General features: G+C 61.8%; 1 protein-coding gene across 2 annotated transcripts in view; it reads left to right on the top strand.

Annotated features, from left to right (window-relative positions):
- The window catches only part of PKP1 (plakophilin 1), a 40,972-nt gene extending 30,353 nt beyond the window's left edge, over window positions 1-10,619 (top strand). The window contains exons 5-14 of one of the 2 annotated variants that reach the window (XM_069459565.1): window positions 328-535; window positions 1,316-1,493; window positions 2,419-2,481; window positions 2,808-2,922; window positions 4,558-4,713; window positions 4,972-5,148; window positions 6,386-6,539; window positions 6,835-7,021; window positions 7,972-8,056; window positions 10,545-10,619. In XM_069459565.1, the coding sequence (XP_069315666.1) occupies window positions 328-535; window positions 1,316-1,493; window positions 2,419-2,481; window positions 2,808-2,922; window positions 4,558-4,713; window positions 4,972-5,148; window positions 6,386-6,539; window positions 6,835-7,021; window positions 7,972-8,056; window positions 10,545-10,619 (1,398 nt within the window). The remainder of the gene's footprint in view (window positions 1-327; window positions 536-1,315; window positions 1,494-2,418; window positions 2,482-2,807; window positions 2,923-4,557; window positions 4,714-4,971; window positions 5,149-6,385; window positions 6,540-6,834; window positions 7,022-7,971; window positions 8,057-10,544) is intronic. The other variant, XM_069459566.1, reaches the window with a different exon arrangement.
- The last annotated feature ends 1,430 nt before the right edge of the window (window positions 10,620-12,049 follow it).

Below are 12,049 nucleotides of genomic sequence, written 5' to 3'. Positions count from 1 at the left end.
TCTGCTTTCAGAGTTTGACGTGTATTTATATCCATTGTCTCATCTGGTCCTCGCCACCATACTCCAGAGGAGGAAAATAGGGCTCAGGAAGGACGAGGGTCTCCAAGCTGGGATCGGGCGACCCAGGATCCGAATGCGGGTCTTTTGGTTCCTGGTCTGGGTTGGTTACCATGACCTCACACTGCTTATTTATTTTGGTTGACTTAGATGTTTCTGAACTGACAGCAGATTTTTTTTTTGGTCTGAGAAAAATCCACTTTGGGTAGAGAATTACGAGGTCAGACTTGCCTCCCTTGACCAGGCAACATGGCGCTTCTCTTCCGGCAGGTCTACCAGCTGGGAGGCATCTGCAAGCTGGTGGACCTCCTCCGCAGCCCCAACCAGAACGTCCAGCAGGCCGCGGCGGGGGCCCTGCGCAACCTGGTGTTCCGGAGCACCACCAACAAGCTGGAGACCCGGAGGCAGAACGGGATCCGCGAGGCCGTCAGCCTCCTGAGGAGGACCGGCAACACCGAGATCCAGAAGCAACTGACGGGTAGGACGCCCCCGCCACGGAGAGCCAGGAGGGTGGGGAGCTGTGCAAGACTGGTGGCCCCAGGCCGGGGACAGGCCAGTCCTCCAGGCTGGGCCGAGGCACACTGTACAGACCCGGCCCAGGGCTAATATCCCGGGAGTCCAGTGACACTGGCCTCGGCCTCATTAGTGGTGGCCACATGGTGACCCTGGGTGATGTGCATACCCACAGGGGTCACGGTCTTTCTGAGGTCAGAGGCACTTGGAGGAAGGCCAGTGTCCAGGCAGGACCCATAGTCGTCAGGCCCTGGGATTTGCAGGTGATGGAGAGAGAGTAAGACTGGCAGGGAAGGGGTTAACAGGTCTTATGCACCTGCCCTGTGGTCAAAAAATATGCTAAGTGCTCAAGGTGGGGGACACAGGAGATTTATGTCACTATGAAGACCTCAGTTTGGACTGGGAGGATGAGACCATGTACGGAGTAACAGTAGACAAGTATTTCCAGAATGGCTTTCAGATGGAAAATACAGAACAGTAGAAGATTCTCAGTTCTAAATCAAATGTTTTTGATAACTTTCTACATGCATAATTTGGACCTTGACAGAGAACTCCGAGATGCTCCCTGCCCCCAGAGAACCCGCAGTCTAGTTAAAATACTGAGAAACGGGTTCATGACGCAGACACTAGGTTTGACAGACCAGGCCCACGTAGAAGGTGGCATTGCAGTGGGGCCTCTTTGCTAGAGCCTGGGCTGCGGCCTCCTGAGCCTGGCACTGGAGGGTTGACGGTCTGCGCCCCCCAGGGCTGCTCTGGAACCTGTCCTCCACCGACGAGCTGAAGGAGGAGCTGATCGCCGACGCCCTGCCGGTTCTGGCCGACCGCGTCATCATCCCCTACTCCGGCTGGTGCGACGGCAACAGCAACATGTCCCGGGAAGTGGTGGACCCTGAGGTCTTCTTCAATGCCACAGGCTGCTTGAGGTGAGAGAAGAGGACACAAGGGTGCTTTTGCCCCAGCCCCGGGTCCTTCCCCAGGTCCCATCTCAGCCAGCATCCAGCCAGGACAGAGAACATAACAGAGCCCGGCACAGGCTCTCGTGGGCAGGCACCAAGACACGGGGCTCAGGTGTTCCTAACTTTCCTGAACCTAGATGAGGCTGGAGACCCTTCCGCCTCCTTTGAGGGGACATAGCAGACATTAGTTAGGAATCTAAAAGTGGAAATGCCTGGATCTGAATATCCAAACTGGTTCAGCCATTTCCCTCTCCTCCACCCCCTGCAAAAATGCCTTTCTTGTACCATCTTGAAGAGCATTCTTTCAGACAAAAGTCTACTGATGTGGCTGCTAATGAGTCACTTCCCGGCTGTGGTGCTCAAGCCGTTTGCCATATCTGTTGGCATGAAGATAGCACTGCTCTGCCCAAAGTTTCCTGAGCTCTGCCCAGGGCGTGGCACAGCCCCCGTGGGGCTGGTGGGCGAGCTAGCTCTGGGAGCAGAGGTGTACAAACCGGCGGGGGCTGGGTGCTGGCATGAAGCTTGGAGCACGTGGAGCAAGGCCCCCTTTAGGGTCCCACCTTGCTGTTCCCCAACTCCTGAGACCCCCCGGAGTGAAGTCGGCGTGTGCCTCTGTGTCTCCACTGTGCTGCTCCCTGCCAGCGCCCAGCAGTAGCCTCCAGGGAGAGGGAGGCTGGAGGGACAAAAAACCAGTGTAATTACGGACTTTATGGGGCTGCAGGGCCGGTGCACACCCACCCGCACCAGGCAGATGGGCGCACGTTGCTTGGGAAGGAGCCTACGGCCCCGGCAGAGCACGCCTGCGTGGGGAGGCAGCATCTGGTCCCCAGCCCAGCCACCCTCCGCTCCATTCCCAATCCAGCACCCCACAGAGCTGCTTCCTGCACCCCAGAAAGAGACGGGGCAGGCAGGAGCTCGCTGCTCCCAGTCTGCAAGTGGCCACTAGTGGCAGGGTGTGAACCTTGGGCTGTCAGCTGCAGAGGAGTCATTGACACATGGAGCCAATAACAGCCATAAAAGTTACGGACGTGGGGCCCACACGGGCAGGAAGAAGGGCGAGAACTGAGTTCAATCGAGACCTCGTTGCAGCCTCCGCCAGGGCCAGGCGTAATGGGCTAAATGATTTTTCTTTCCTTCCTTTTTCCTCCTTTCTTTTCTCCTCTTTACTCCTTCCCTCTCCTCCTTCCTTCCTCCTCCTACCGCAACTTCCACCCTCCACCCTCCTCTCTGTCTGCCTGTTCTCCCCTCTGCACACACCGCACCCTCTCTGCGCCCTCCCAGGAACCTGAGCTCGGCGGACGCGGGCCGCCACGCCATGCGCAACTACTCGGGGCTCATCGACTCCCTCATGGCCTACGTGCAGAACTGCGTGGCCGCCAGCCGCTGCGATGACAAGGTGAGAGCGCAGCCCCTGCTGGCACCCCGACACCCAGCCCCAGTCCCGTCCTCTCTGTCCAGAGCCCCAAAGCCCAGGGCCACACCTCCCATCAGCGAGGGCGGCTCCTTGGACTCCCCATCCTGTCGTTTTTCTCTCCGAGACCACATGAGTCAAGGGTTGCCCTTTCTGGGTGCCTTAGAAGCCTGGCCCAGTGGCAGGGCAGCAGCACAGAGCCTGAGGCAGTGGAGGGGACACAGACTACAGCCATGGCCACAGAGGCAGGCGCTGGGGGCAGCAAGCCGTGCGAACTCGCTCTCCCTCACGTAGATGCTGAGCGGACGTAGCTGCCTGCTTAACCTCTCTGTTCCTTAGTTCACCCTCCACTCTGAGGGCCGTAATCACCTGACCTCACGGGTTGTTTGAAGGACTCGATTAGTTAAGCAGCAAAACACAAATAACAGGGCCTGGCACAGACCACGCTCCCAGCGCACACTCGCCGGCTGTGCCATTGTTGGCGGTGCCGAGCCCTGCCCTGCGGCCCGAGGAATCCATGCTGGTGTCCCCAGGGCTGGGCCTCCCTGAGACAAGGCTCCTTCTGCCACTGCCGTTTTCCCGCTGTCTCCCAAAAAGCCATTGGCAGAGCCACCCTCCTGCCCTCCCTGGCCTTCCCAACACACCAGCACAAAGAGACAGAAAGGAAAAGTCGTGGCGGGCAGATAAGCTGAAGGCTGAGCCATTTCAAGCACAGCAGGACAGTGATCTGGGAGATGAGGAGGTGCAGCGGCCCCCAGACCACCAGGGGACTGGCACCTGGGTCCTCAGCACCGTCTCCACAGGGGGGAGGGATTTTATCTCCTGCTTCTTCCACGGGGAGTGACGACAGGGCCTCAGAGGGGAGCCTTGTCACTTAGAGGCTCAGCCTGGCTCCCGTGGGCAAGGTGCTTTCCCGCTTTGGGCGCAGCGTCCCCTACACCTGTGTGACCCTAACCCTGGACGCCAGAGTCCCTCCAACCCCAGCAGTGGCCAGACACCGTTAGGAAGGTAAATCCGCTGCCCCCAAACCTCAGCCTGGGAGGTTCACCGAGGGAAGGTGACAACAGTGTGGGCCCAGCTGCCATCATGGAGTTCCGGTCCCCAGGCCTCGTGTGGACTTCGCACCTGTAACATTGGAGGCTGAGGCCGGTCACAGAGAGGGGGAAGGGCAGAGGCAGCGCGGCCCGACGGCTTTGCAGCCTAACGACAGCGGGGCTGCTTCTGAAGGGGCTGTTCCAGGAGGGCAGACGCATTGTCACCGGCGCTCCGTCCACAGCAGCAGAAACAGCAGCCAGGTCTGCTGTGTCCTGCCACGTGAGGGGCCCCGTGGCCGGCACTTTCCACGTTTCGTCGTCCCCCGTAGCCCAGTGCAGTAGGCGACGGAAACTGGGGCCCAGAAAGCTGAGGCAAGCCACTCAAGTTCACACGGCCAGGGAGGGAGAGATTCAGACCCAGGTCCCCGAGTGTCCCTGGGAGCTCTTTCCAGACATAGGGTGTGGCGGGTGCCTGTGCTCCCCTCGCCGAGGTGCCCGCCGCTCCTACTGGGGTGGGTAGGAGATGAGCCAGGAGCCGGCGGGGCCGGGCAGGGGCTCAGGCGCCACGCTTCTGCTCGGTCCCCAGTCTGTGGAGAACTGCATGTGTGTCCTGCACAACCTCTCCTACCGCCTGGACGCCGAGGTGCCCACCCGCTACCGCCAGCTGGAGTATAACGCCCGCAACGCCTACACGGACAAGTCCTCCACCGGCTGCTTCAGCAACAAGAGCGACAAGATGATGGTGAGCACGGCGCACCCCACCAGGCCCACTGCCTCACTACCCTTTCCCCTCGGGCCTCCTGCAGCCCGAGCCCAGCCCTAGGGGACGGGCCCACACCACAGCCTCGCCTGGGGCTCAGGCTGCACCGGGAGCTGGGAGCAGGCGGCCGTCTCGCATGCAGAGGGGAGCTGTGTGCTCAGGACTGTAGGAGCCAGAGGACAGAATGCTTGGGTTGTGTCCCCTCCCCAGCCTCCCCACTGACCTGCTCCTCCTCCTCAGAACAACAACTACGACTGCCCCCTTCCCGAGGAAGAGACCAACCCCAAGGGCAGCGGCTGGCTGTACCACTCGGATGCCATCCGCACCTACCTGAACCTCATGGGCAAGAGCAAGAAGGACGCCACCCTGGAGGCCTGCGCGGGTGCCCTGCAGAACCTGACGGCCAGCAAGGGGCTGGTGAGTGGGGCCGCGCCCGCCCTCCTGCAGCCCCCCGGCCCCCGTCCGCAGTCCAGGCCGTGCTCCCTGCTTTTCCCTCCAGCCTCCCCCCTGGCCGAGTCCATCCAACACACACGGGCTTCCGAGCTTCATTCTGCAGACAGGAGCAGCGCACCTGGTGCATGCTGGGTGCTGGGCCGGGCACCAGGGACATCATGAGAGCTGAAATGTCCCTGCTCCCTGGGGGCTTCTGGGTGGCGCACTCCTGCTGGATTCTTCCGTGCCCACACAGTCCCCTCGGCCGCATGGATTCTATCCCAACCCCTCTGTTGGGCTGCTGGGCTTCCGATCTCCCAGCCCCAGGCTGGGGTGGGGGACAGGGATGGAGAGAGTGTGTGGCCGGAGGAGTCTCCCATTTGTTGGACTGACAGAGGTGGGAAAACAGGACTTGGAGCGAGGGCAGGTCCAGTGGAAGAAGTGACAGAATCAGTTTAGATTTTGAGGCCCAGTGTGTGTCGCCTGGAGGGCACACGGCACAGGGCGGAGCCTCAGGGAGCCTGTTGGCCACCGAGGAGAGGGCAGCTGGCCGGGGCAGCGGCTGTCCTGCAGCTTCACTTAGAACACGAGGGAATCGCACGGCGCCGGGACGGGGAGAATGGAGGGGAGAGAACTTCCCTGGCTGTGGGGGGTGAGGCTGGGGGGTCTCCGAGACCCCACACTGGCCTAGACCAGGATGTGCCCAGGAGGATGTGGTGGCTCAGGAGCCTGAGGAGCTGGCCCCCCTCCCGGGGGCCTGGATTATACCCCACACAGCACAGACCCTCGCTTATCCCTCTTGGTCTCGGGCAAGCCCTCAGCACATGTGTGCTGGCTTCTGCAGGCTGGGAGGCTGGGAGAAGGTGGCAGCACTTCCTTCCTTGGCGAACACCCGGAGCACTGGGTTTCGTGTGGGAGACAGCGCTGGGAGCATGGGGGGTGGAGCTGAGACAGCGGGGTGAGGAGCTGACTCTGGGTCAGGCCAGTGAGAGAAATGAGATTTCATCTCACCCCCGTGTGCTGCAGGCGGACCCAGGAGCGGGGGTCACGGCCAGGAGAAGGGGTGCGTGTCGGCCTGGGTGTGCTGTAGGTGTCCGCGTGGGAGCAGGTCTTTGCGCACCTGCTAGCGCCTCCCACGTGCAAGAGAACAGGCCCCGGTCCTGTGTCTGGGGTTCCGGCCCCTGCCGCCTGCTGGGCTCCTCACCGGGCTCCTCCTCCCCAGATGTCCAGCGGCATGAGCCAGCTGATCGGGCTGAAGGAGAAGGGCCTGCCACAGATCGCCCGCCTCCTGCAGTCTGGCAACTCCGACGTGGTGCGGTCCGGAGCCTCCCTCCTGAGCAACATGTCCCGCCACCCCGTGCTGCACAGAGTGATGGGTAGGCCCCCTGCCTCTCCTCCCCCTCGCTTTGCAGAGCCTGCTGGAGGGTCACCCTCTAGCCATTCCCCGGGGCGAGCATTCCAGGGGGGGATGCTGGCCAAAGACAGGTGTGGAGATAGATAGACGGGGGCCAGTCCCCTGAGGGTGGGAGCAGGCCTACGGAGGTCCCATCTGGGCCCCGAGGGGCCGCCTCGCCCGGAGCCTGCAGAAGGCAGTCCCAGACTCTGTCCCCAGAGAGAGCCCTCCTTCCCTTGGTCACCCTGACCCTGTGCCCCCACTCCTTGCTCTCCCAGGGAACCAGGTGTTCCCAGAGGTGACCAGGCTCCTCACCAGCCACACTGGCAACACCAGCAACTCGGAAGACATCCTGTCCTCGGCCTGCTACACCGTGAGGAACCTGATGGCCTCACAGCCGCAGCTGGCCAAGCAGCACTTCTCCAGCAGCATGCTCAACAACGTGGTCAACCTGAGCCGCGGCAGGTGCACCGAGGGCGGGGCCGCAGGGGCGCAGCCCCCACCGGGCAGGGGGAGGCCCAGGGCAGGGAGAAAGAATGCCCAGGGCAGGGGGGAGGCCCAGGGCAGGCGGGAGGCCCAGGGCAGGGAGAAAGAATGCCCAGGGCAGGGAGGAGGCCCAGGGCAGGGGGGAGGCCCAGGGCAGGGAGAAAGAATGCCCAGGGCAGGGGGGAGGCCCAGGGCAGGGGGGAGGCCCAGGGCAGGGAGAAAGAATGCCCAGGGCAGGGAGGAGGCCCAGGGCAGGGAGAAAGAATGCCCAGGGCAGGCGGGAGGCCCAGGGCAGGGAGAAAGAATGCCCAGGGCAGGGGGGAGGCCCAGGGCAGGGGGGAGGCCCAGGGCAGGGAGAAAGAATGCCCAGGGCAGGGAGGAGGCCCAGGGCAGGGAGAAAGAATGCCCAGGGCAGGGGGGAGGCCTAGGGCATGGGGGAGGCCCAGGGCAGGGGGGAGGCCCAGGGCAGGGGGGAGGCCTGAACGGGCAAGTTCTAGGAGCTGAGAGTAAGTGGCGCTGAGGGCCCAGCATCCAGCCTCGGGCTACTCAGAGAGGACAGAGGCGGCACACGTCTCAGCCGGGGCATGTGGGGACACAGTGTCCTCAGAGGGGCAGCAGACCCAGCTGTGGGGGCGCTTTCTCCTGCCCTGCGAAGCCCTCCCTTCCCAGGACCAGGCGGTGGCAGAGGGAGGGCACTGCCACCCCATGGCCCTGAGGACAGTCCTGGGTGCCTCTGGAAGGGCGGGGGTGGGGTTGTGCCCACTGTGTAGGGTGAGCAGGGCTCAGCACACCCCAACTGGGCTCCTCTCTCCGGCACCCCTGGGGCCTCCCCTCCCCATCTGGAAGACCCGGAGGTGAGGCTGGGAGGGGGGGCGTCCTTCTCGTGCCTCCCCGAGTCTCAGCTCACAAACGCACCTCCCTCTGCCCAGCGCCTCACCCAAGGCCGCGGAGGCTGCCCGACTCCTCCTGTCCGACATGTGGTCCAGCAGGGAGCTGCAGGCCGTGCTCAGACAGGTAAGGCCCGCGTCACCGACCGTGCCGCGGTTTTCCCGCTCGGCGGAGCCTTTCCCTGTGAGGAAGGAAGCCCGGGGTCTCATGATCAAAGCCGCACTAGAAAGACTCGTCCCACACCCGCCAGCACGGCAGAGTGGACTGAGAGACCCGGAGCCTGCTGTCCTCGTCCGGGCGACCTTTGCCTCTCTCTGTCCTCAACACCTCCCCACGTCATCAGCACAGAGCCCCCTCCAGGATGAGCTCTTGTTTTAGGACGTGCCGCCTCCACCCCGACCCTTCCTTCCCAGCCTGCCGTTCTTCGGGCTGGGACGTGGGCAGCGGGTGAAAGACGGGGCAGGAGGACCGGGCCCAGGACTGGCTACGTCAGCAGGGGCAGGGCAGCTGGGGGGCCGAGGAGGCCTCTGCGGTGGGGGTAGGAGGGGTCCTGACGCGGAAAGGGCGGGTCTGGGAGACTCGGACGGGAGTCCAGGCGGGATGTGGCCGGGACGCGGCAGAGGCCAGAGCTGCGGGGCAGAGAGGAGCGGGCTTCAGGCAGGTGGAGCCACGAGGACAGGCAAGGTCACCATGGGGCACGTGTCTGTGGAAACGTCCGGGACGGCGACGAAAGCATGAAGACCCTCGCCTGGGGGCCGAGGAGGGACAAGGGCCAGGGGAACCCAGGGGACAGTGCAAGGTGCGGGGAGGGGCCGAAGGCCTGATGGGGGGAAAAGCTCTAGGAAGGGGGGCTGCAGTTCCCGGTGCAACCGAGAGGACCGGGAGGACGGACCTGGCGCTGGGGAAGTCTCTGGAGACCTGGAGGGGCTCTGCCGGCAAAGTGGGCCCGCCGCAGGGGTGAGGGGGGTGGGGGCTGAGAGGGGACGCTGCTCACTGCTGTTTGGCCCAGAAAGTAAGGAGACAAAAGAGACCCATTTAAAGACAGCGGGATCCAAGCGTCTCTGTCGTGGGGACAGAGTAGGCAGGGGGCAGAGGGGAGGAGGGAGGGCTCGGAGGGCGGGGAGGCTGGGGACGGCAGGGCAGCCTGGGCAGAGGGAGACGCAGCTCTTCTGCAGCCCAGCAGGGAGGCAGCAGGGAAGCCCACGAGGCCACTGTGGTCACAGAGGGTTGGGGACATCTGAAGGCCACGGCAAGAGTGGCCCTTGTTCTCCACGATCCAGCGCTCCTTTCCCGCAATACCACGCCGAGGGTGGGCTTGGCAAGGGGCAGCTGCAGTTAGACCGAGGGCCGGGGAGACAGGGAAGGGGCCCGGGTGAGAGCTTCCTCGCACTGTTCCGTGGGGGCCCAAAGGTTCGGCTCACCCCAAAATACAAGCAGAAACCACACCCGGCCTACGACACATGGAGAATCCACCGACATCGCTCTCGGTGGGCATCCCCTCCCGTGCAGTGCCTTTGGGAGCCAGCGTCCCCACTCAGTGCCACTCCCCGCTCCAGCTGTGCTGGACGGCGGCCTCGGCACGGCCTGGGTCAGTGCTCCTTTGCCCAGGGCACCTCCGCTCCCATCCTGTGTTGGGTTGTCACAGAGGCAGGTGAGGCCCGAGTGTCACAGCCACGTGTCTCATGTCCATTTGGCTGAGTAGGAATCGGGGTCGAGGGAATTTACCTGCATTCAGGGAGTCAGAGCAGGAGCAAGGCAAGGATCCCGCGCTTTTCACGCCTGGGTTCTTTCCACCAAACTCAGCCCAGCCCGACAGGACCCAGCAGGCGGGTCTGCAGGGGACACGGCAGCAAGCGAAACACGCCCAGGCTCGGGAGGAGCGGGGCTTCCAACCAGCTGCTGTTTTTTGAATCCCCCTGTTCCCACAGGTCAGGGCAGCTGGCTTGGCTCTCAGAGGTCAGCACTGGCGCCAGGGCCCCCTTCTCAAGGGGACCTGGGCCAGCTGCTGTTGTCACATCCTGCTGTCCTTGTTCACTCCCAAGCATGTTCATGGAGCACCTGCTATGTGCTGGGACAAATAGCAGGGACAACACTCAGCATCCACGCAGCAGGTGCTCGGGGCTGGCGGGGTTGGAGGTGGAGAGCAGACAAGTAGACAGAACCTTCTAGCACAGCAGCTTCCCCACCAGCGCCGGCCGCCTGCCCCTGTGTCTGAGACACACCGGCCACGTCCATCCTGCCCAAGAGCTCTTGTGAGAATTAACGACGACGGGCAGAGATGGTCAGAAGCAAGAACAACTAACAACTTCTCTGACCTCTTGAGTACTAGCCAAAATCCTCATGCCTTGATTCAGGCTTCTACAAATACAAGTAGGGAATTCGAACGTGCTGACGGAAGTCCGGACACAGTACCCTCACTCAGAGAGGGACGGCGTTGTGTCTGGTTGTGCATTTCCTGAGGCCAGTTTTAGCCTTTGACACATGTACGTCGCGGTCAGGGCACACCGTGTTCAGAGGCTGCATGAGCCGAGATGCTCGGGGAGGGCAGCGTCTGGCCCCCCAGCGAGCCTCACACTATGTTTGTGTCACACGGTTGATGTTTCTGTCTTTGCAGCAAGGTTTCGACAGGAACATGCTGGGGACCTTAGCTGGGGCCAACAGCCTCAGGAACTTCACCTCCCGATTCTAAGAAGAGGCTGCCCACGCAAGTTCACCTTGCGGGTAAGGACCACCCACCCACAGGGCGAGGGAGGCCTCCAGGACCAATGCAACAGCCTCGGCCAGTCTCAGAGAGCGCGGATAGGCCTGTGCTCCCCGGGACACTGAAGCATCGTTTGGCCTGGCAGACAGCCTGGCTCCGGCCAACACAAGCAGCTGTGTAGACCGCTTGGCTGAGGGCATGAGCTATCCCACCACAAGATATTAGGGATGTTTAATGTCCTGGTAATGTCAGAAGGGCCAGAGGGTGTGTGCAGGACTGTTGGGTACAAATGTATAGGTTGCACACTGCACAAGACAGGTGGTGCCATTCACATGGAAGACAGCATGTAATACAATATATACAATTGAAATTATAGAATATGTCATTCTGGGTTTAGTCACCCATAGCTCACTTTGTTATCGTCCACTTTCCAGTCTCTGCACATGCCTAGGATGGGCAAGCTTATTTCCAGCTGATGGTTCTGGGGACCAACAACTCAGAACCAATTCTATGACAAAGGCTTGCAAGGCTTCGTGTTCATCAGAGTCACCTGGGATGCTGCACACTCCTGGCCCCAACCCCAGCGATTCTGACTCAGTAGCCGTGGTGCAGGGTCCAGGAAAATGCATTTTTAAACAAGTATCCAAAGTATTTCTGATGCAGGCCAGCCGAGAACCACAGCTAGGGCCTCAAATCAGCTGTCATCGACCTGGAGAGGGTCCTCAGGGGCTGTCCCCGTGTAGAGCCACCTGCAAGCAGCCCGGGATGAGGACAGGGCCTCCGAGCCAAAGGGGACTTCTTAGCCCTGGCTGTCTGCCGGCACCCTCCCCACCCCCGCATCTGAGGAGGGTCCTGGTGGGGAGATGGGGCTGTAACTTCGGTCCAGACAGATGTTAAATAAGACTCCAGACACTCATCCTGGTAGATGGGCTGCAAAAGCGTGAAGACAAGAAAGGGAAGAAGATTCAATTCAGTAGATTCTTAATGAGCTCAGTCCCATGCTTAGCACTGAACGGGGGGGACAGGCGAGGGGGGCGGGTGGGGGACGAAGCTAACAAGCTTCTCAGTCAACAGCAGCGACCAATAAACGTGTCAGGTGTGGCCCCGAGTCCGGTCTCAGGCCAGAGCACACCTGAGGGCAGACGCAAGTGACAGGAGGTGGCAGTACTGGCCCGACTCACTGCGGCGGACATACGTCACTCTAAATGCTAACTTGGGGCCTCCTCTTTTTCCAGAAAGAGGACCCAGTTGAGAAGACCTCGGCCTTGCTGGACAGCGCGTTCTGTCCATCCTGTGCAGTGTTTGGAAAAGTCCAAATGCGACTGAGAGGAAACCTGAAAACTGAGGATGATGGAAATATTTTTAGTTTCTTTTTTTTTCCTTGGGGGAATTGGCAGGCGATGGGGATTGGGGAGGGT

Source organism: Eulemur rufifrons, chromosome 27 (assembly GCF_041146395.1).
Source record: "Eulemur rufifrons isolate Redbay chromosome 27, OSU_ERuf_1, whole genome shotgun sequence".
Taxonomy (NCBI): Eukaryota; Metazoa; Chordata; class Mammalia; order Primates; family Lemuridae; genus Eulemur; species Eulemur rufifrons.
Note: the sequence above shows the minus strand (reverse complement) of the source record. Positions and strands in the feature narration are given on the sequence as shown.